Here is a 24039-nt window from a genome sequence, read left to right as displayed (position 1 = left end):
GTAGAGTCACAGAGTCCTAGAGCGGCGGCGCGCGCTGACAGGGAACACGCGTGCGCAGGGAGACCGGCGTTGCGCGGGCGTCTTTCAGTCAGTAGAGGGGGAGACCCGGGAGCGGACCTGAGTCGGGTCGGTGCCCGTTGCCGCCGCCATCATGTTCCGCTGCCGCGTGGCTACCAGGCTAGTGCGGGCGCTGGGCCCAAGGTCACGGGGTCGTGCGGGAACAGGTGAGTGGGGGTTTCGCCGGCGTGGCCTGAAAGGGGAAGGCAGGGCAGGTGTGTGTGTGTGGGGGGGTGCGAATCTCCAGAAGGTCTTTCCAAGTCCCTCAGTCTCCTCTTCGGGAAAATGGGTTCAGTGCTTCCTTTGCGGCAGTACGACTGCCATAAATTACATGTCTTTGTTTTTAGGGTACATTAAACACACACACACACACACGCTAATTCTGAACGTAGGAAACATGTTCACAACTTGTAGCTACGAAATTGCCCACATAAGAAAATCAGTTCCACCTGCTTTGATTCTCGGGTTGGGGGTGGACCAAGGAGAGCTATTTAGGATGGAATTGCCAGCTAAACAAAAAAAAAAAAAAAAAACAAAACCCGAGGTACCGCATAATGCACAAAGGCAATGCGAAACTGACGCTTTATTCCAAGGAAGTTTATGGGTCGTTATGACGCTATACTTCTGCAAAGGTTGCTGTGCATGTCAAGTCTCCCCCAAAGCTCTTAAAATAAAATAAAAAACGAGGACCAACCTAATATTCCCAAACAGGTCTACCTGGAAGTTATCCCTGCTGATTTCAGTGGGGCTTATTAATTAAGTAATAAGCATGTGTAAAGTACAGATATGTAGCTACCCATTTCATTCCCAAGGGACATTCCATTGTCTCTTGAAATAGATGGCTGCCAACAACAAAAATTCCAGATCTTTCCAAGTGAATGGAACTCACTTTTCTATCCTAAAAGGTAGCGTTATAGGTCTTGCAACCAATTATTACTGTTGTTTCATCTGCCGGCGTTGCGTGGGCATCTTTCAGTCAGTAGAGGGGGACCCGGGAGCAGACCTGAGTCAGGTCGGTGCCTTTGCTTACGTTCTAAAAAGCTTTTGTTGGCAACCATATGTTAATAGCCTACATTTTTGGAGAACATTTATTTATTTATTTTCAAATTGGTTAGAGAATTTGGTAAACCTAAATGGGCAAATATCAAAGTACAGTGCCTAGAGTCAACACACCCTACTGGTGTTGGTAAATCAAATGAAAGATTTCAAGAAGAACCCAGCACTTGACGTGTTCATACATCTAACTAATTGGTCAGTGTAGATATTTGGCTGTTGAATTACTAAAATGATCTCACTTCTGAAATCAAGAATGTAAGCCTATATTTCTACCTGGTCAATTATAAAAGTGTTTTCCTGGAAATAAGTCTGAAATCATTTTGGTGCAACTTCCCTGTTGATTGTTGAGGAATGGAGTGTGTGTTAGTTGTAGCTTCTTCTGTTTTCAAGTAAAATGTGGTTATAGTAATGAAGAAAGAAGTGAGTGGGGATGCTGGAATATTTAAAGTTTAGCTCTCTGCATCTCTCTCTGCTAAAAAGTCTGATTCTGTACAGATTAATGGTGCTTAAAGTCAATGATTTCAGTGATCTTAGGAATACCTTAACTCTGCATAGACTTGGGCTGCAAAACTCATGTGACTAAATTGTAGTAGGCATGATGGGGAAAACAGACTCCCATTTACTTAACCTTTATGTCATTGAAGGTGTCAAATCACAGCTGAAGCAGTCTTGTATTGGATCAGGAATTCCACATAGGCGAGTTAGCAAGCTGATGAAGGACAGACAGAGTGCTCTCTGCCACTCCTTCACATGTTTGTTGCACTTTTAAGCCTGCTTTAAACAAACAAACAAACAAACAAACCAGTCTGTTTTTTTCACTCACAAGAGCAATGTCCCTTATGAGTACAAAGCAGGTGAGTAAAAATTATTACAGGTTTGTAATGTTAGGTGACTTAGTAACAGGGAGAAGTTAATGGGTGCTTATGAACAGTTACTCTTGTTTTTGAAAATCAGTCCACTTGCCTATGGACAGGAATGGAATGCCAAGTTGTCAATCAATGCTTTTAGTTGGTGTTAAACTTAGTTCTTAGCTGTGGCCTCAAAGCTTGCTATGGTTCTAAGTTGTGGCCTCAGAGTAGCCAGTGATGATTACTCAGTGATGATTAGTACAGATTACTATTGGTACCTTTGAGTGTATGCTGCTGAACCCAGTTGCCAACTGAATTTGACGAAGTAACTTTGCACATTTGCCTGGGAGGAAGTATCACTGAGTGTGGCTAATATACATGTATATGATTGCATATGATAGGTATAAGATTGAAACAAAAATTTTTCAGCAAGCCTGTAAAAGATTATAGTGATGGTGCCTGCCTAATAGCAATAGGCAGGGAGTTTCAAAGTACAGGTGTTGAAGCAATTGCTCTTTGTTGCTTCCTAACAAGCCATAATTGCTAGCCAACCTGAAGGCATGGTTTGGAGATCATGGCCTCTTAGGGAGCTATAAACCATGATTCTTGGTTCAGGCATAACAGGGAGCCAAGGTTTCCTGGTTTGCTTATCCTGCTTGCCCCAGGGTAGACTAAAGTGGGAGTGATGGGACAGCATGTGTACCTGCCTATTTCACATTCACAATAAACCACGGTAAGCCAGAATATCTACCGGTATTATGTGTTAATGTGGCCCTTGTCTCTCAACTTAACGTTCATCGCAAAGTGATTATGAATATAGAGACCAGGGGGTGGGGGTGGGGAGAAGAGGAGGAACCTTGTTGTGAGCCACCTTGAGCCCCTTATTTTAAATTCGAGCCCCACCTTTGTGCTTTGCATTAGAGGGTAAACAGCTCAATATTTATCTTTTGGGGTCTCAGTGAAATAATTTTAGTACCAATGTAGCACTGGCTGTGAAACAAGTAGATTGCTCAACTGTCAAATTTATAACTTAGCTAGTGTGTTAAGGTACACTGTTGACTATTCTCCCTCCTAACAAATTGTGTTTCCAGGCAACTTCTTTCAGCGATGGAAAGTTCCCTTAGAAGTTCAGCTGAGCAGACAAATGACTAGTTCTGGTGTTCCGGGAGGCAAAGGCGAAAATACTGTCTTTGCCTTTCTTGTGGGCTTATCCGCCTTAGGAGCAGGGGCCTATGTAAGTAGAAAGGCCTGATGGTCAAGAAAACAGCAACATGTCTCCTGCTACACGGTGGTCATTTCTCCTCTAAGCTCTCCTTTGGTTTCTGCTCTTCCTGCTTCTCATCTCTGTTTATGTGCTTCTCTTCTCCGTCTGCAAAATCTCACAGGGTTCTTAATACCCTAAAGGAGCAAAGTTAGGCCTGGCTCAAAAGCTAACCTTTTCTCTCATTGTTTCAGTTATCTCACCAGAAGGGCAAACACTATATACACATAAGCAAATGTCTACTTTGTCTGCTGTACAGTGGTACCTTGGTTCTTGAACTTAATCCATTCTGGAAGTCCGTTTAACTTCTAAAACATTTGCAAACCAAGGCACGGCTTCTGATTGGCTGATTGGCCCCAGAAACAATGCCGACAGCTGAAACAGATGTTCAGCTTCCAGAAAACATTCACAAACCAGAACACTTGCGGGTTTGCGGTGTTCGGGATCCAAGCTGTTCGGGAACCAAAGTACCACTGTATTGAGTTTGTACAGAAACTAGATTGAAATTCTATGTTTATTCTTGCTGGTTGGAAGAATTCTGATATTTTTTGTAAAGGAGAGGTTTTGTTTAGCAATTATTGCATCATAGTGGAAAGTTGGCAGAAGTTTATTTGGGGGCTTAAGCGTGAAGACACAAAGTCTGCACCATGCAAAGCCATGAAGTTACAGGGAACCAGGCAGAGGGCCTTCTTGGTAGTGGCACCTGCCCTGTGGAACGCCCTCCCACCAGATGTCATAGAGAAAAACAACTACCAGACTTTTAGAAGACATCTGAAGGCAGCCTTGTTCAGGGAAGCTTTTAATGTTTAATAGACTATTGTATTTTAATATTCTTTTGGAAACCGCCCAGAGTGGCTGGGGAAACCCAGCCAGATGGTGGGGTATAAATAAATAAATAAATAAATAAATAAATAAATAATACTAATAATAATAATTATAATTATACACTGAGCATGTCTCTAAACACAGGCTGATACACTTGCTTAGCTTGAGAATTCTGTTTCTTGCTGCTTTCCAGACGCATTGTAGAATGCTGTAAATGCCATAGCTTATGACGTTAACAATAGACAAAGTCATTGTTTCAGTCTCCCAAGAAACTTGCAGATTTGGTATTCTGGTATTCCTGGAGATTGGGTATATGCAAATTTGGTCTAAGAATTTTCCTCCCACGATACCCTTTTTTCAAAAGAAGATCAGTTATGAATTATCATTTAAAATCAGATTCTTAAATAACAGGACTTAACTGAGGGCAAAAAAGGAAAATTGGCTTGGTTCTTAAATTATGGTTTGGTCACCAGGATCAGATCTCAGACTTGTTGCACTCCTTGCACACTCTGATTCCCTTCCTGGTTTGAGTAAACCATGGGTGGCTGTTATGTTCAACTCAATCAAACTATGGTTTGCCTCCAAAACAGATTTGGAAATCTATTTCAAACCATGATTCCAGGCCATCACTGGAAAACTTTGAGGAAAGAATGGGTACATGAGCCTGGTGCATGAACTTGATAGCAGAACAATTGGTTTGTCTGTTCTCTGAGAATCGAACCCCTGAGTCTTTAAGCAGTCAGGATCTGCAGGATGCTTTGATTGCGTTTGTGCAACATGTTCTTAGTTCTTGGCTCATTTGTCTTGCTTTGATGCTGCTCTATCTCAGCAAGCTTTCCATGGCCCACTGGAGACCCTTTTAAAACAGAAAAGCTGCTATTATTCAGTGTCTCTTCTTTTTGCCCCCAACCCTGGTGAAATCCTGCATCAGCCACTGGTGCCACTACTGATCAGCTATTTTGGAGTTGTGCTGATTTGGGAGTAGCTGCCAGGAACTGTGACACTGGGGAGAATGGGGGTAAGAAATATTTACTAGGTCAGACAAGTAGTTGATCTGTCCAGGGCTATTACCAAGTCACACTCTTATTACCAGTCTGGTATTACCAGTCATCCATTGTCTCTTTGTTGAAACCCTTTTACTAGGAAAGCTTTTGCCTTGGACTTTGCTTATATAAAGCATTAGGTATTCTAAACAACAAAACAATATATAAAGATGTTGTTGTAAGCAATATTTATTATACTAGCCACTTTTAACCTGAGGTTCCCAGTGGTCTCTGATCCCAGGGACTGACCAAAGTCTAACCCTTCTTAGCTTGAGCACCTATGCAGCATCAGATGCTTCCCAAACCATTCAGAGGATCTGCCCGTGGAACCACACCAAAATCATTTTCTAAAGGGAAACTGCTGGGGACAGCCTAAAACACTCTTCAGAGGAGCTAATAACCGATCTTGTAAATGAAAAGAGGCCTAGTAAGCTGCCCATTGTTTTGGCAACTGAGTGGTGACAATTTTCCAGGGTTTGGGGCTGAGATATCTCCCATGACTTACTTCCCGATACTTTTTTAAACTGTAGATGCCAGCAATTGAACTGGAGACTTGTGTATGCAAAGCACACACTCTACTCTTTGTATGTGCTTCCTCCTCTAAAAAAAAACAGTATAGGGTATGGGGTGGGCAGTTTGAAACCCGCTTTGGTGGAGACATGGGTAAATCTAGTGCATTGTGTAAATGTACAGTTACCTGCCAGCTGAAGACATTATGCTGGATTCTTTGAACAGAGGGATGTGAATAATTTCAGAGACCAACTAGATGGAGATTCAGAGTGTGCCTCTCATTTATTTTGAATGATAGGAAAGGACCTTTGGAATAGTGTGCACCTCTTGTGCATTGTTGCCACTTCATACATCACCATCATCATGTCAAAATATTTAGGACTCAAGCCAAAGAAGCAGCAGAACCTTTGCAACTGCTGGTGGTAATGGGGAAGAATTGTGGCATCTGGGAATAAAACAAACACCTGCTTTAACTTTCTCTTCTGCAGAATAATTTCATGAAACAGCAGATGTTATGTGCGGACCTCACCTTCTCACATGCCTCAGCTGCAGGAGGGGGGGCAGTGGCTGTTCTTGAACAAGGCTTTTTCTTTTCATGGTCAAAGCTAAATCTGCAATGAATCAGGGATAAAAAGAGTCCTTTTCTTTACTATAAATGAACACCTGTCTTTTAGCATACTGTTTTGACATAGCCCTTGCTCACCCCAAGATCTGTATAATCCAGTGTCCTAATTTCATACTCAGAGCTCTCTGCTTCCTTTCCCTCTTCTCTTTCCTCCCTGTCTCCTTTTACAGTTTTGCAGTGCCTGCATCTCAGACCCCCTTCTAGATCGCTAACGTCTCCAGGTGCTCCTGGCAAGGGCAGCAGCAACCTAATGTACTCCTTAATTGTAGGAGGAGCAGTTACAGGGGCAGGCGCTTATGTAAGCTGCTTTCCATTGAGTTTGGTTGCTGGGGCTGGTAGGTGGTGCATGACATAACTGAAGCTTGCCATTTCATGCTGGCAGACTTAAATGTTCACAACCTACCAGTAATCTTTCTATAAAATCGAGCTTTATTCCAACCTTCTCCAATCTGGTGCTCTCTAGTTGTTGTTGTTGCACTACAACTCCCATCAGTACTGACCTTCAGCCATGTTGGCTTGGCCTAGTGGGAGTCCAGATAAACATCTGGAGAGTGCCAGGTTGGGGAAGGCTGGCTTTGGAGTTCCTGTTTCTGGTTGTGGTAAATCAGATGCTTGTCTTTGCTCCTGCTGTCTTTGAAGGCTCAGCTTTTGTGTTGATGGTTGTTGATTCTCTGTCTGTCTGTCTGTCTATCTCTCTCTGTCTCTCCATCATTATTCTTTTATCTTACATAATTTTCTACCTGTTTAAGAAGAACCTTGCACACTTTTTCATTTTTAGCAATTGCTAACTTTCCTTCCCCCCCCACTTCTTCCTCATATTTGTATTATTTTTGCTTTTTGCTAATAGATGCTTTAATTCACTTTTTGCATGGAGTTGGGGTATCCTGTTACTTTTTCAGACCCCCCTTTGGGGAAGTATACATGGTTTTATTTATTTACTTTTTGTTGAGAGGGGAAGAAATAGTCCACAGGAACACTTTGAACCAACTTATTTCTCAGCAATATATCTCCAGTTGGCAGCGACTTTCACTAGAGGCAACCTTTGAGTACGACTAGCCTGCTGAGACTTATCTAGCCTCTCAAGACCACAGCCACTGCTTCCCCCATCCCACAGTTGTCTTGCCCCTGCATTGATGGTGCCTTAAGGGAGCTACATTTGGATTTGGCCCCTGAGGCCAGTAGCTGCTGATCCACAGATCAGGTTTTTCAGTTGTCTGCACCTTTATATGTTTGCTGAATCTAAGCCTGGCCAGTCCTCTGTAGCAACCTTTACTTGGAGTTGCAGAAATTCCCTCCCATCTGCAAAAGGGGACTCTCAAATTCCCCCTTGCATTTCAAGCCCACAATCCTTGTATAAAATGTGTTCCCACTGCCCTCCCCTGGGGAGTCAGATGCTTCCCTTTTTTTGCTTTACTTCCTTGGAATGAAGCCACTTTTCCTGAGTGTGCCGGGTGGACGAAAGCCAATTGCTCAGCTAACAGTAAATGCAAAGATAAACCCAATGTATGTCAAAATTGTCACCTGTTTGGTTGTCTAGGTGTACAAGACACTAAGAGAAGATCAAAAGCGGTATAATGAGCGCATTGCAACAATGGATCAGCGCCCCAAACAGGATGCAAAACCCCTGTCAGGTATGTATCCAGCTTTATCAGGATTGCTTCAACCTTTAGATGTTGTTGATCTCAAGCTCTCATCACCTCTGACAGCTGTTCATGCTGGCTGGGGCTGATAGGAGTCAAAGCAGGTCCCTGCTATAAAGTGTAGGTTTGCAAGCTGGGATCTGCAAAGAAGAGAGTTCAAATGAGGTTCGCTGTTTAAAAAGGTTTTACCATCATGTAAGGAAATGAAGCTGTCAACAGAGGGGAAATAGGCCTGTAGCGGTAAGATTCTGAGCAAATACGACCCTGTTCTGTTAGCTGTAGCAGACATCCCCATCAAATTAGCATGTTGGCCTGATCTGCGTGTGATGTGAAGTTGTGTTCTGCTTACCTGCAAAGGGCAGCTTTCCAAATTGCATCTCCTCTCTTTCCAGAAGCAGATGCTGCCTCCCAGAGCACAGCAGGTGAGAGAGTGCTTCAAGACAGACAGACTTTGTATCCTTCCCACCACCACCAAAGTATCTTTGAATAGTGTTATTTTTACAATTTGTGCTGGTTCGGAAATAAATGCTGCAGTGGAGGCTATGATGGAGCTGCTGTCCGCTCTTCTATTTTGGATCATAAGGAAGGAAGAGACGTTTTTGGGGTCCCCTAGGAAAGTTCTGTATTTTGCCCCTGTGCTTTGGCTTGTGATCCTGGAGTGGTTTTGATGCTACTGCGAATACAGGAAGCTGCTTTCTACAGAGTCAGAGCAGTGATCTGTCTAGCTTAATATTATCTCCTGCTCTCCAGGGTTTCCTATCCCTACATGGTGATGTCGGAATTTAACCCGGGATTTAAGCTTTAGGCTGACCCTGTTTGTTTCTTTGGTGTGACCACCATTATTTTGGAGGGTTTGCTAAGTTTTAGTAAAGCAGAGCACCTGTGGCCCTCCAGGTGTTGCTACAATTCACATCACACCTGATGGTTTATTGTGCTGATAGGAGTTGGAGTTAGGTGGTTTTAGGTAACTCAGCTTCAGCCCCTCATTTCCAATCTGTGGGTGGCACTATTGACCTACTTCATAGGGGTGTTCTGAGGATTACAACAACAAAAATATCAGATGCATTTTGAATACATGAAGTCACTATATTACACACTAATATTGTTTGTTCGATATTAAAATTGTTCTCAGGCAGAGAGAGGAGACTTAGCTCTTTCCCCTTTCTGTTTATTTTGGATGAGAGACCTTTTTCTGTTCGGGTGTACCTTTGTGGTTGCCTTCACTGTCCACTTGGTTATCTGTTGCTTGCAGCCCAAGAAACAGAAGCAGCCTCTCGCCCAGAAGTTCCGTCCCATGCTCCTTTCCTCCTAATTGGTGGAGGCACTGCTGCTTTTGCTGCAGCCAGATCCATCCGAGCTCGAGATCCTGGGGCCAGGGTAAGTGACAGAAGCACAGAGTTTGGCTGCGACGTCAAATTTTCTTGTACTTGTTGAGGTTCTTGAGGTAAATATTTCCACTGCCTCGTGTCCAAGGTACTGATTGTGTCTGAAGACCCTGAACTTCCATACATGCGGCCGCCACTTTCCAAAGAACTGTGGTTTTCAGATGACCCAGATGTCCCAGAAACGCTGAGGTTCAAGCAATGGAATGGTAAACAGAGGAGGTGGGTTTCTTGTTCCTCCCTCACTACGTATTCCCCCAAAATGTGCCAAAATGATAATGTGAGGGTTTGAGACTTGGAATCCAAAGCAATGCCCTGGAAAGTATCTGCTGTCACCCAAATAGGTGCCTCATGTTCCTGCTTGGCAATGAGTGGTGCAGAATAGGTCCCTAAATGCCTGGTCAGAGCTCTTTACTTTGCTGGTTGAAATCTTTCTGTTCCCTGCTCCCTGTATGGATTTGCTAGCTGTTCCTGAGGTACCTCCTCCCTCAAGTGCTGCAGCTCTTTCCCCATTGAATAAATTTGGAGCAAAAAAGTTGGGTTTTTATCTCCAGGTTGGGGCATTGGCTCCTAGACCTGCTCGTTGCCGGGATCCTTGCAAACAGTGATGGACCTCTTGGCTCTTGGTCCAGCATGGCTCATTATATGCCCTTGAGCAAGAGTGTATACTCAGGATTGCTCAACACAGATCAGTTACGGCTTAAGTATTGAGAGATTGTGAATTGCTTACTTCGTACCTTTAAAACATGCTGGTGGACCATGAAGATTCTGTGTTTTAAAAAAAGTATGAGGTCAACCCATCCCTGGCATGAAGGATTCTGGTATTTTCCCCAAGAATTGCTTTTGAGTTTTAAGTTTAATGTGCAGTTTAGTATTTTTGTCCAATTTTGTTGACCAAAAGCTAAGGGCTCTCAAGGCAGCTTATGACCCATTGAATGATATAATAATTCAACAGTAAGCACAATAAAAATGGGCACCCTGCATAATAATAACCTACAACAATAAAATAACAGCAGCAGCCAGTCTCAAGCAGCAAGTGTTGTTCCTAACTAAGATTTTACCTGCTTTTAAATATTCATCAAGGATTGACTTTTGTTGGCCTCATGGGGCAGTGAATTCCACCCAGAGGGTATCACTACCCAGAAGTCCTAATCTTCAGCTGTCTAACTTGAGGAGAGTAGTGCAAGCACTTTGAAGCAGGATATTAAAACAGGAATAAGCAGTGTAGGGTCTTCCAGACATTGTTGGACTACCAAAACCCAACAGCCCCAGGGCCAGTGGTCAGGGTTGATGGGAAATTTCATCCAACAGCATCTGGAGGGGACCACATTGGTCACTGCTGGGTTTGAGCATGTGGAGGTATACATGGGAGGAAGCAAGTCTGAAGGTAATGGCTACTTAGAGTGGAACATCACTTTCTCCCTTCTTATTTATCACCCCACTGCAGTATATACTTCCAGCCACCTTCTTTCTATGTATCTGCATGTGACCTGCCTCACTTAGAGAATGGTGGAGTGGCCGTCCTCACTGGAAGGAAGGTTAGTGTAGCATTGATTACATCTGTTTCTTTTTTCTTTTCTTTTTCTTTTTTTTAAAAATATTAATCTTTATTAAATATTCAAATCATACATTAAAAAAAGAATTAAAATCATTACACATTTCACACATACAGTAAAAAAGAAATTACATCTGTTTCATCAGTACCGTATCTGAAAGGATTTATATCCTCTCCTTTATTTATTTCTTGAAACCAAAGCAGAATCAATAACAAATCCAATCAGTGTCAAAACTGAAAGAGATGCTGCTGTATATAAAACAGCATTACACCCAATTTTAGCAGGGGGCTGGCAGAAGGGTCGTAGCTCATTGGCGGAGTGCATATGTTGGCTGTGGAAGGTCACAGGTTAAGTCTCCGAGTCAGGCTGGGAAATACCTCTGTTGGAAATGGTAGAGGGCTTTTGCTGCCAGTCAGTGCATAGACAATGTGTAGATAGATCATTAGCCTGACTTGGCCTAAGGTTGTTTCCTATGTTCCTAGGGAGGAGAAATGTTAAAAGCCATGCAAAAATTAAAAAGGGCTTGCCTGGTGCCAGAAGATAAGAATTGGCACCAGGCAATGGATAGTTTGTTCCATAGCAGTGGTTGCCTCCATTTCTCTTATTGTCACCCAAGTCAAGGGAGCCCATTGGAGGTCCTCTCAAGATGATGTATGTAGGATGAGGAACCTCAGGCCTTGGGAGCAATGTTGGCCCTCCAAGCCTCTCTGTTTAGCCCCCCCCCCACAGGCCATGACTCATACCAGCCCTTCTTTTTATGCTCCTTGTGTGTGTGTTTTCCTGGCTGGAATGCATCCTTGAACTGCAGTGATGCACCCTGTTTGCCTGAATGTAGAGATAGAGGGAATGGGAATCTTTGGCTTTTGCATGGCTGAATGAAGCCAGCTGTACAGAAGAAGAAGAGTAGAAGAGTTTGGATTTGATATCCTGCTTTATCACTACCCGAAGGAGTCTCAAAGCGGCTGACATTCTCCTTTCCCTCCCTCCCCCACAAAAAACACACTATGAAGTGAGTGAGGCTGAGAGACTTCAAAGAAGTGTGACTAGCCCAAGATCACCCAGCAGCTGCATGTGGAGGAGCGGGGATGCTAACTCGGTTCACCAGATTATGAGTCTACTGCTCTTAACCACTACACCACACTGGCTCTGCCCACTTTGCCTCTGGCCCCACACACCACTGGCATGCAAAGGTTATCTATTAGGGCAGCTCCTCCCAGCCTTAGGTCCCTAGACATTGTTGGACTACAACTCCCATCATCCCTAGCTGGTAGGACTGGTGGTCAGGGATAATGGGAGTTGTAGTCCCAACAACATCTGGGAAAGATTGAGAAAGGCTGCATTAGGGAATGATGCTCAGGTTCTGTGTGCTCACTCATTTCTGTGTGAAACATGAGCTTGTGTTTGACTTGCAGGTGGTCCACATGGACATCAGAGGCAACATAGTGAAACTTGACAACGGTGCAGAGATCTCCTACGACAAGTGCTTAATTGCCACAGGTTAGGATGTGGAGGCTGCTGCTTTTTCTCTTTCAGTCTACACTGGGTGGACATGGGGGTGTATTGAAGTATTAGCCAAGATGCCAGAGGGCTCTGATATTCTGCCTAGATGTGATTTTGGTATTTCGTTTGTGTCTTCAGGTGGTTCTCCAAGGAATCTTCCTGTGATTGAGAGGGCAGGCAAAGAGGTGCAGCAGAGGGTCACCCTTTTCCGGAAGGTAAACCATGACCAACAATTCATCCACCAGTTGCCGTGATGAATTTATGCTTATTAATGGGACTTGTTTTTAAGAAATTGTATTGAACTGAAAGCTTATTAATTCCCCACTAAAAAGCATATTAAAAAAAACAAAGAAAAAATGCAAAGCAGACAGGCACTAGTGTTTCTTGAACACCTCAAGATATGGAAGATATCAGAAAATTCCAGAGCAATTTCTCATTTTTTCCTTGTCTTCTTCTCTGCCTCCCTGCCACCCCAAATTTATAACATTAGATGCAAGTGTCTTTCATGTGTTGTTTTTCCTGAGTTTGTGAGTGCGGAGAGAGAGAGAGGGAGAGAGTTTTAATTTTTATCCTGCTTTCCTCACAAAGGAGCCCAGGGTGGCAAACAACAAAGTGGTTGGAACAGTGCAGTTGATTTAAAAGAAACGTATTAAAAACATTGGAAAAAATCACAAACATTTAAAAACGTAAAAAAACATTTTAAAAAATGAAAAAATGTGCAGCAAATGAAAAACATTTTTCTAGACTATCATCCGCAAAGAACAGGTTCTGTGCCCCATTTAATTTGGATTGAAATCTTGTCCACAAGAGTTTTCATAGTTACCAAATCAACTAGTAACAGACAACAAATGCTTGGCTTTCCTTCAAACTTCTAGCTTAGCTTGCATTGACTTTAATGTTTGATAATGTCTTCTCTTGTTTTGCTTTATTGTGTTGATATTGTATCTGTTTTTGCTATGTTGCTTTTAGAAGGTTTCTTTAGAAGGAAAAAATGGGGTGTGGATATTGAACTGAAAAAATGGGGGGGAGGATTTGTAGTTTTTGCACTGCTCAGTCACAATTTGAGTGAACAGCAGATTCTCACCTGTTGGTTATGGAAAGCCCACATCCCTGTCTTGTGTTACCTGTAGACCTCAAGCAATACCAAAGGAGAATGGGCTCCTAGGTCCTCTGCTCACCTTGTAGCTCACTGGTCTCAGTGAGAAACTATAAACTAAGAACTTTTCTGATTAATGTACTGAGCAGGGACACTGTTACTATCACGGACTAAAGAGAACCACTGAAATGCTCCCCTGTCTCCTTGCAGGTTGAAGATTTCCGTTCACTGGAGAAAATTTCCAGAGAAGTCAAGTCAGTCACCATTATTGGCGGTGGTTTCCTGGGTAGTGAGTTAGCCTGTGCTTTGGGGCGAAGAGGTAAGTGTGACCTCTGATTAGTGAGAGTCCTCAAAGAGCAGGAGTTGAGAGTGTGAGACTAGGGTATAAATAGCCACTGGATCATCAAGCTTATTTGGCTAAACCACTCTTACTCCCTGTTCAAACCTACTGCTGTGGTGATGAACAAGGCAAGAATTTTAAACCACTCTGCCACAATGCAAGGACTTAGAAATGAGAGTAGTAGAATAAACACAATGAGTTGCCTTGCTCTGAATGAATCAATCAGGTCTGGATTGTTGTCACTGCAATCAGGTCAGTTTGGCAGCATGTAAAATCTCACACGTTCTGCTCATGTGCCCATGTTCAAATTTTTGCCTTTTGATTTACTCCTTAGTTGTTGTTGAGTGACACACTCTCTTGAGAACTATTAAAGTTAATTGTAGACTAGCTGCACTATGTCTGTTGTCCTTTTAAAAAAATGACTGGCTTCTTAGCCCTCCATCCTCACTGCTGATGACTGGAGGTCCAGCTTATATCTTCCCAGGTTCTGAAACTGCACCAGAGGCTGCCCAGCCACTCCCCCCCCCCCCAATTCTCTTCTGCAGTTACGAAGACTAGAATGCTGTTAATGTATTAAATGTGGCTGTTCTCAAGACACCGAAGTTCTACTCTCCTGCATAGGTGATTCTGGGAGCTTGGAGCACAACAGCCCTGCCTAAGTGCTGATGTGACCAATTTCTCAGGAAACCAAGCAGACAGACACCAGCCTCGAGGAGTTTCTCACTTTTGAGTGTGCAGAAGTCTGCTGGGCATAAAAGAAAGCAGGAGTACATGCATTTACTGGCTTTTGCTGTGACTAATCTTGTTCCCAGCCTCAGTCTTGTGTGTGCGCACGCATGCACAGGTGTTTAAATATTCATATGCCACCTCTTGGTCTTTTGCTCCCAAGGTGTCTTACAATGAATCTGTCACGCATGCATGCATGCAGCATCAAGAAGCAACAGTATCAGAAAGCATCAGCACTGAAGATAGAAAGGGAAGATAACGCAATGGAAGCGAACATCTGCAGTCTTCCTGCAAATTGAGAAAATTGTAAAATGATACCCCCCAAACGATCAGCGAATTCTAGTGACACAATGCCAAAAGCTAACACTGATGGTGCTGTTGGGGGAATTTTGGATTCCATACCCAATAGCCTGTGGTTTCAGCCTGGACAGCCAATAGAACCCAAACACCTATTGTCAGTCAAGCAGGATTTTTATTTAGATGTTGCAAGGCCGGTGCAACACAACCTGAACCAGCAAGTAGTTGAAGGGTGGCATCCCAAATTTGAAAAAAAGCACAAGCCTTTTTGTTATGTCCATAGCTTCCACTGGTTTAATCGCAAGCCATAACAACTTTCTTATCTTTTGCCTCCTTCTAATTACAGCTATAGTCCTGTGTACATGTGATGCCATCCTTCTCTCGTGGTTCCCTTGCAAACATAGCCTTCACTTGCTCAACCCTTCTCACACACATTCCAACTTTTAATTTTATGGTTTATGGGTGCTAGCTCAGAAAAGACCCTTTTTCCAGGTCTCTTCCTGCTTACTCTGTGAAGGTGGGGACACCTGAAGGGCCTCTTAAATCACGGACAGGTTTAAATGAGAGAAATACAATCTTTCATGTACTCTGCTCCTAGGCCTTAGGGCTTAAACCAGCACTTTGAATTATGCCCTAAAACAAATTGTAGCCCACACTCTCCAATTCCCTTTGCAGCACAGTCAATGGGCCTAGAAGTGATCCAGATGTTCCCAGAGAATGGCAACATGGGCAAAGTTCTTCCTGAGTACTTGAGCCACTGGACCACCAACAAAGTCAGGCGAGGTAAGCCCCCCCCCCCTTTTCTGCCTTTGTGCTGGAGCTGTTGGGAGGCTATCCTTAAGCACCCAGACACATGTCAGCCTGGGCTGTGGACTGACATGGCCTGATTTTGAGGCTGCAACAGCCTGTCAGCAGGAAGACTTGCATGAGAATTGTCTCCAAGCCATCTTTCTGTTCCACAGTCCTTGTGTGATGAGGCAGCTCTGCAGTTTGATCCTAGGAGGCAGAGCTGAGGCTTGCCATCCCAACATCCTTATTTCATGCCTGCAGTATGGCCATGGCACATTTTCCTAGCTGCTTAAAGCATATCTGTCCTGCCACTTACATCCAAAACAGCCACCTAGCATCTGCATTCTGACTCCCTGTGCAATTGCTACTCTGCATTTTCGCTCTTTGGACAGCCAGGTGTAAGCTCCTTCCTGCAGCTCAGGAGTGGGGAACTGCTGTTGTGCAGGCTGAATCCGGCTTGCGGCAGATTCCCACCCAGCTGCAGTCTCACCTCATCTCTTCCAGCAACTTGCAGGAATGAGGAGCAAGTGCTGTGTTCCTCTCCTGGTGAGCCAGTTCTGTTTCTGTGTTGAGCCATGAGAAAGAAAAAGATTTTTTTAGGGGGGGGGGGGTGTCGGACTGGCAGAAACAGAATTAAAGCAAATGTCTGCTGGTATGTAACTCCCCCCACCATACCCTGGAGAGAATGTGGCCCTTGCCTTAAAAAGCTTCCCCACTTCTGTGCAACTTGCATTGCAACCCCTCCTTTGATCTCCCTGCTGTCAGCTATAACCATAGGCAAGATCCCTTTTTGTAAACTCCATCCCAGCCTGCCATGCCTCTGTAATTGTCCTGCCAAGTCTCTTTCTGCCTCAGCTGTTAATGTTGCCCCTTAAGCAAAAGCTGGGATAGCTCAGTTGGCAGAGCATGAGACTCATAATCTCAGGGCCATGGGTTTGAGCTCCACATTTGGCAGAAGATTCCTGCATTTCAGGAGGTTGGACTTGATGGCCATCGTGGTCTCTTCCAGCTCTAAAATACTATTATTCTAATCCCCCACCTTCTCTCTTTCTGCTGCGTTGTAATGGTTGGTGGCACTCCTGTTCCATCCCTGCATGCTTAGTTTACGAAGCTCCTAAAGTTTGCACAGATTTATTAAAATGCCACAGTCCCTGCCTGCAGGCTGATGAGCCTAATAGATATGAAAGCACAAATGGACCGGGGAAGAACAGGAAGTCAAGGCATGTAGAGGCACTCGCTCATAAAATTAGCGTCCATGTGCACACTTCCGGTATTGAAAGGAAAGGTGGCAGGCAAGAGTGCAGTGCTAGCAATTACAATGAGCATGGGGGAAGCAAACCTGGCCCACAAGTTATTGATGACAAGCTTTAAATCGAAGGTGTTGCGGCACCAGTACTGTTCCTTTTGCTCCCCTGAGGTGAGCTGGATGCCGTCCAGGTCTTGACCAACCCTGCTGCTGTGTCTTTTCTCTTTTAAAAAAGTTGTTGAGCTTTTTTAAAAAAAGAAGATCCCAAAGTTGTTGTGCTGCCTGAAACACCTGCCGATTGACCTGCCTAAGATCCAGGATGAAGCACCACCTTTTGGAAATTCCCCCCAGATGTCAATTCCACCTTTGAAATCCCAGTAATGTTTGGAAAAATGCAGACATCTGGGAGCCCTAGCATTGCTGTCTTTCTCCACTGCATCTCTCTGCCTCCTGCCATCAGGCAGTAGTTGTTTTCTGTGCTTTACTTGCAGAGGGAGTGAATGTGATGCCCAATGCCATTGTCAAGTCTGTATCTGTTGTTGGAAACCGGCTGCAAATAAGACTGAAGGATGGAAGGAAAGTGAGTACTGGGCACGTGACAAGATGGATCACCTGCCTTTGCCATGTTCTGCCTCCACTGGCAGAGCCAGTATAACACTTGTGAATACTTTGCTGGAAACCACAGGAGGGGAGTGCTATTGTGATCATGTCCTGCTTCTTATGTTTATGTGTGTCTGTCTGCGCACAAAAGGAGTGAATCGTGATCATAATATAACTCAACCCTCGGTTCCTGCTCCCTACTGAAACCAACTTAAGTCAGTGTAACTGAAGTAAATGCATACTTTCCCCTCTCCATCCGTTAAGCTGACTCCTGCTTCACTCCTTTTCCTCTGCTTTCTCCTCTCTGTCAAATTTTTGACTGTAAGCACTTCGGGGCTAAGACTTCTAAGTGTTGGCAGTCACATAGTGCAGGTAGTTTCAGAGGAATTAAAAAATGGTCTGCTTTTTCTGCTACTCAGGTGGAGACCGATCACATTGTGGCAGCTGTGGGCCTGGAGCCCAATGTTGAACTGGCCAAGTCAGCTGGCCTGGAGGTGGACTCAGACTTCGGGGGCTTTAGGGTCAATGCAGAGCTCCAGGCTCGCTCCAATATCTGGGTGGTAAGTGTGTTTGTGTATGTATGTATGTATGTATGTATGTATGTATGTACGTATGTATGGAGAGAGTGTCTGAATGGGCTTGAACTGCTGGAGAGTTCACTGAATATACAGGTGAAACTTGAAATATTAGAATATCGTGGAAAGGTTCATTTCTTTCAGTAATTCAACTTAAAAGGTGAAACTAATATATGAGATAGACTCATGACATGCAAAGCGAGATATGTCAAGCCTTTATTCGTTATAATTGTGATGGTTATGGCGTACAGCTGATGAGAACCCCAAATTAACAATTTCAGCTTTGGGGTTTTCATCAGCTGTACGCCATAATCATCACAATTATAACAAACAAAGGCTTGACATATCTTGCTCTGCATGTCATGAGTCTATCTCATATATTAAACTCCAGTAGCTCATGAAAACAATTGCTTACATAAATGGACTTTTCCACGATATTCTAATTTTTCGAGTTTCAGCTGTAAAGATTTAGTATAGGCAACTCCCCACTTAATGCAGTGGTTATGTTCTGGGGCCCTGTGCACATAAGTGAAATTGCATAAATTGGGGAGCACCCTAAACACTCTTTAAACACCTCTGCCACTCTCTCTTCAATCCATACAAAAAAATACTGTATCCAAAAGTATCTATAACTGGAATTGAAGCTCTGGGGATAGCTGGAGGATGCGCGGGAAAGCAGTGCTGCTCCTGAGCCACCCCGCACTTTGGCTGTTAGGCAAGGAGGCTGAGCAGCCAATACAAATCCCTGCTGTGCCTCCGGTCTTTTGGGGGCTACATCCACCCTCACTGAACTCTTCAGTGACTTTTGTCAGAGAGCCACCAGGACTCTCCAGCTCTCTCCCACCATTTCCAAGTTTGAAATAATTGTTCAATTATTTCCCAGTACCACGCACAAATCAATCATGCTTAAGGGGTGGGGAACACTTGTATAATAAGAACAGCAATTATTATTTAAAGTGGTTACATACATGCAGCTTTCCAGGGCAGAGCTCTCCCAATGTGGTTTACAAAAGAGAACTAGCTTTACATACACATCATGAACATTATGCTTATAAATGACCTGAAGAATAATCCACTTGCTTACAGTTTTGCCCTCTCCACCCACCCCCAATTATTTATCCATCACTCTGTGATCTGTTTTACTGTGTCTGTAAATCAGTGGTTCCCCTGCCCTGTCTCTGCTTCTCTCCTTGGATGGTCCAGTGCCTCAGAACTTTGTTCTAAAGGTGGAAAGGGTTTGGAAATTGAACAGCAGTCTGTTTTGGATATAGTTTCAACCAGTGTTTCCTAACCTGGAGACTTTCAGATGTTCTTGTACTACTGTACAACTCCTATCTTCCTTGCTGGCTGGGGCCGATGGGAGATGGAGTCCCAACTATCTGGAGGCAATCAGGTTGGAGAAGTCTGTTTTTAGACTGTCTTAATTTTCCTCCAAAACTCTTCACACCTGTATGCCAGACAGTAATTCAGCAGGTCATGGACCTGGGTCTAAGTACAATGAGGTGGCCGCAGTTGTTTCTCCCTTGAATGGTCTCAGCAATGGATATTGGTTGCTGGAGGAAGTGGGGGAGATTAAGCTCTGTTTTTATCTAATCACAATGGAGGAGTGCCCAGTGGCTGTTTTCTCTACCTCTGGATGATGACAATTGGAAGGAACATCCAAGCATGTTGCTTTTGAGGAGCAGGGGTTAAAGGAGCATGGCATGCTTGTTGGCATGGAATCTAGTAATGTGCATGGGATGTTGAGAAACTGTTCCCATTTAAAGGGAAGAAAGTTAAGCTTCTGGTTCTCATCGTGCTATAAATTTCCTAACCCCCAAAAGAAAATAGCTAAGGGTTCCTGACTGTGACCAGCAGCATATTCAGTACTGAATATGGGACAGCTTCATTTCGCTCTAATTTTAATCACTCTCCAAAAGTCCATCTCCTCTTTTTCCATCTCCACCAACGCTGCAAGCATTCTTAAAAAGAGTTTCAGGCCACCTTTCCCAGCTGGAGACCAACAATGCCCAGATTGAAGCCACTGTGGTGCTTTGAAGGACCTGATAAATCTCTCATTAATTTGACCTTTCTCTGCCCAGTCCTCACCCTTTGCACCTTTCCCAGGCAGGGGATGCTGCTTGCTTCTATGACATGAAGCTAGGCAGGCGGCGTGTGGAGCACCATGATCACGCTGTGGTGAGCGGAAGGCTGGCAGGAGAGAACATGACGGGAGCAGCAAAGCCATATTGGCACCAGTCCATGTTCTGGTAATGTGGATTCTCTTGTTCTGTCTGATTTTGCTCAGGTTTAGCTGATCTTCCTGGACCTTTTCAACGTGCTGCATTTGCACCAACTTGGTGTAGCAAAGTCATAGAATCTGCCTTTCATATTAACTTCAGTCTGTTGGTTCATTTGGCCCAGTATTGTCTGCTCTTGATAGAAAGTGGCTCTCTGGGGTCTCTGGCAGAGGTATCTTCCCCCTGTGTTTGTGCCTGAGATCCTTGGTACGAGATACTGGGAACTGAACATGGGACTTTATGCACTTAAGTATGCACTAAGGACCATTGCTGGCAGTGTGGAAAAGCTGCCACAAAAAGCACAAGCTCTGTTACAGGAGCCTAAATGGCTGTGTCACATCCTAAATGTTCATCTGAGAATAGAATAAGGTGGGGATAAGATGGTTAGGCTGTAGACTGAGAAACCACAGAGCCTAGGGCTTGCCGATCAGAAGGTTGGCGGTTCAAATTCCCAAGACAGGGTGAGCTCCCGTTGCTCAGTCCCTGCTCCTGCCCACCTAGCAGTTCGAAAGCACGTCAAAGTGCAAGTAGATAAATAGGTACCGCTCCTGTGGGAAGGTAAACGGCGTTTCTGTGCACTGCTCTGGTTCGCCAGAAGTGGCTTGGTCATGCTGGCCACATGACCCGGAAGCTGTACGCCGGCTCCCTCGGCCAATAAAGCAAGATGAGCGCCGCAACCCCAGAGTTGTCCGCGACTGGACCTAATGGTCAGGGTCCCTTTATCTTTTTAATATACAAAACAAACAAAAACAAAAAACCTGCACCCAACAACACACAAGTAGAAAGCAAGGAGAGGTTTCTTAATTTCTTTCTTAATTCTAGGATACTTTATTATTATTATTATTATTATTATTATTATTATTATTATTATTATTATTTTATTCCTCACCCCTTGCAATATGAAATGGAATATTCCTTTCCTCATCTCAGAATTCCAGACATCTCTCCCAAGGCTCCTACCTCTGCTACATGCAGGAGTAGCCAACATGGCGCATCTCAGTTGCTGTTGGACTACAGTTTCCACCATCCTTAACTATTGGCCCTGCTGGATGCAGCTGATGGGTGTTGGAATCCAACGGCATCTGGAGAGCACCAAGTTAGAAGGGACTGCTATAACGAAAAGCTGTACATATTCTGCCGAACTAGGATTTGGTGTGGTGGTTAGTGTCCTTGATGCGTCAGCTTTTATTTAAAATAAAGAGGAAAGTTCTACTTCTTAGGGCATCAAAATGGTTGAGCAGGGAGTGCTACAGGTTCAATCCAGCATTACCTGTTAAAGGATCTCAGGTAGCAGTTGATAGGGAAAGTCTGTTACAGTAGATCCTGGACAGCCACTACCAGTTACAGTGGACAGTTCTAGGCTTGGTGGACAGCAGTTGACCTGGATGAGGCAGCTTTGGATATCTGTTGGGTTTTCTGTGGATGGCACTTTTACCCCTGCCCCTTACTTCCCATGAGTTTTCTGTCTGTCTATCTGTCTGTCATCTACCTACCATAGAACTGGGAATCATGGCAGCTCACAAAAATGAAATACGGATAAAACACATATGGCTAAAAACATGTTCACATGAGTAGAATGAATGCATCTAAAAACAATCAATGACATAATACCTGTGACAGCATTTTGTTTTTCTTGTAATCCAAAACATTGCTTTCAGCCCACATTATAAAAACATGGATGCAATTGGGTGTGTTTTTTAAAGACATGCCAACCTTCCTGGGCTATATTCAAGATATTGCAGAGCCTCTCTGTGTTCAGTCATTCTTTCTTTGTGCTTTGAGAAAGCCAGTCACAACCTGCCTTGGATTTCTGAGCTAGCCCTTACTGTCTTTGCTTGGTTCTTTAGGAGTGATCTGGGCCCGGATGTTGGCTATGAAGCTATTGGTCTTGTGGATGGCAGCTTGCCCACTGTGGGAGTGTTTGCTAAAGCAACAGCAAAGGACACCCCAAGATCAGCCACAGAGGAATCAGGTGAGACTTCGCTCCTTAACCATGCTATGCTTGGGGACTTGGCTTCAGTTTTTCCACTGGTTGATTCATAAAAGAGTCATCTTGGGTTGGAGGAAGTGTTTTTTCCCCCTCTCATAGGGATAGCTTTTGATTTCTCCCTTGGAGTGAAATGCAGTCTGCTAAGGATTATCCCCAGAAGTAGGCAATCTGTGTCATTCCATATTGGACTACAGTTCCCATCACCCCTGGCCATTAGCCATCCTGACATGGGCTGATGGGAGTTGTAGTCCACCATCATAGGGAGGGCCACAGGTTGGGGGACCCTGGCAGGGAGGCAGGAGAGGGGAGCCCAACGGGCTGTGCACAGGGCTAAGACCAAGTTTATTCTAGGAACTGGAATCCGCTCTGAGAGTGAAACGGAATTAGAAGCACCAGAGCTCAAGGTCTCGGCCGCCTCGCCTTCCAGCCTGCAGGCCCCACAGCAGGGAGAGGACTACGGGAAAGGCGTCATTTTCTACCTCAGGGATAAAGTGGTGGTGGGAATTGTTCTGTGGAACATTTTTAACCGGATGCCAATTGCTCGAAAGGTAAGCAGCATGAGTCTGGGGGCCGGTTTATTCGTGGGGTGTATCGTCAACACCCATGTGGCTGCCGTTACTGTATCTCATCCCAGGTTTTGCAGATTAAGTATGTTGCTTTGCATCTAATCTGTTTTCTGAGATAGTAGCAGTGCTGAGATTGGCTCGGGGGCGGGAAGCTTTTCAAAAAGGACACCCCATGGAGGTTGATAGCAGAGTGGAGTTAAGTGGCAGTTCAGGAGCTTCAGCTGAACAGTGTAGGCTCATAGCAGGTAAATGAACACAAGGCAGAAGTGGCTTTATTTCTCTTGCAGATCATCAAGGATGGGGAAGAGCACGCTGACCTCAACGAAGTTGCCAAGCTCTTCAACATTCATGAGGAATGAGTGTCCCGCCCAAAGCCTCAGTCTGGGATGCATTTGGAAACTGGAGAGATGAAGGCCTAGGCACCAGGCTGCGTGAGCTTGTCTGCTTGTGTGCCCCCTCCCTGTCCTGCCCACCACAGTATGTGTGAATATTTGTGAATGTTTGTAATGGCCCAAGACTTGGGCTCTCTTTGCACCATGAATTAAACTGGATTCTAAATAGCAACCGGGGCCTGTTTCCTGGTAACCTCCCTGCTGCTGATTGGACACTGGCAATGCTTTTCTTTCTTTCTAGAGAAATAGGTGTTGGTACTCACCATGAAGTTGTTCCAATAAGTGCCACACTTTTGAAACAACAACAAAATGAGGTGCTTGTACTGCATACTCTTGAGTACCCCCTGGGGAAAAAGCACTGAGCAATGGTCATGTGAAGGTTGAGGTTGGGCAGTCACGGTGTAAAACAAGCCACTCCTTTCTGACACCAGCCTTTGAGAGGGAACAACTGCTGGGTAGGAGTGAAAATCAGGAGCTTCAGAGACCAGCTGCAACAGTATGGGAAATGTTGGATTTGTTGGATGTGCGAAATGTTGATGTTGGATTCCAACTCCCATCAGCCTCAGCCAGCATGGCCAATGGCAAGAGATGATCAGAGTTGGTAACATCCTCCTCCTCACTTTCTGTCCATATTTGCTTCCCCTCTGGCTGTAGGGGAGGCTTGAGAGAATGAACACTGGAGAGTCTCAGGGAAATCCCTTTGCCTTTTAACAGCAAGGGGGTAACACCTTCTTTTCTCAAAAGCTGAAGGGGAGCAGGGAGCTTCTTGGGTAGAGACAAAAGGAGTTATTTTCAGGTTGAGGGTTTTCATGTTCCTTTTCTTGAACCCCCCCCCTAAAA

General features: G+C 44.4%; 1 protein-coding gene across 4 annotated transcripts; it reads left to right on the top strand.

Moving 5' to 3' along the window:
* Positions 1-59: 59 nt before the first annotated feature.
* Positions 60-23371, top strand: AIFM1 (apoptosis inducing factor mitochondria associated 1). 4 transcript variants are annotated; one of them, XM_033137402.1, is made up of 17 exons: positions 61-224; positions 6396-6523; positions 7763-7856; positions 8258-8287; positions 9118-9242; positions 9339-9469; positions 10695-10785; positions 12216-12300; positions 12442-12518; positions 13610-13718; positions 15438-15545; positions 17289-17377; positions 17817-17957; positions 20079-20221; positions 22099-22223; positions 22593-22789; positions 23095-23371. In XM_033137402.1, the coding sequence occupies exons 1-17, from the start codon at positions 152-154 to the stop codon at positions 23164-23166; spliced, it is 1818 nt and encodes a 605-aa protein (XP_032993293.1). In that variant the 5' UTR covers positions 61-151; the 3' UTR covers positions 23167-23371. The 4 variants fall into 4 exon arrangements, with proteins under 4 accessions (XP_032993295.1, XP_032993293.1, XP_032993294.1 ...); XM_033137401.1 differs by lacking the exon at positions 6396-6523 and adding an exon at positions 3053-3195 and having other exon boundaries at positions 62-224; XM_033137404.1 differs by lacking the exon at positions 8258-8287 and having other exon boundaries at positions 60-224.
* Positions 23372-24039: the final 668 nt, after the last annotated feature.

Source organism: Lacerta agilis, chromosome Z (genome assembly GCF_009819535.1).
Source record: "Lacerta agilis isolate rLacAgi1 chromosome Z, rLacAgi1.pri, whole genome shotgun sequence".
NCBI lineage: Eukaryota > Metazoa > Chordata > Lepidosauria > Squamata > Lacertidae > Lacerta > Lacerta agilis.
Note: the sequence above shows the minus strand (reverse complement) of the source record. Positions and strands in the feature narration are given on the sequence as shown.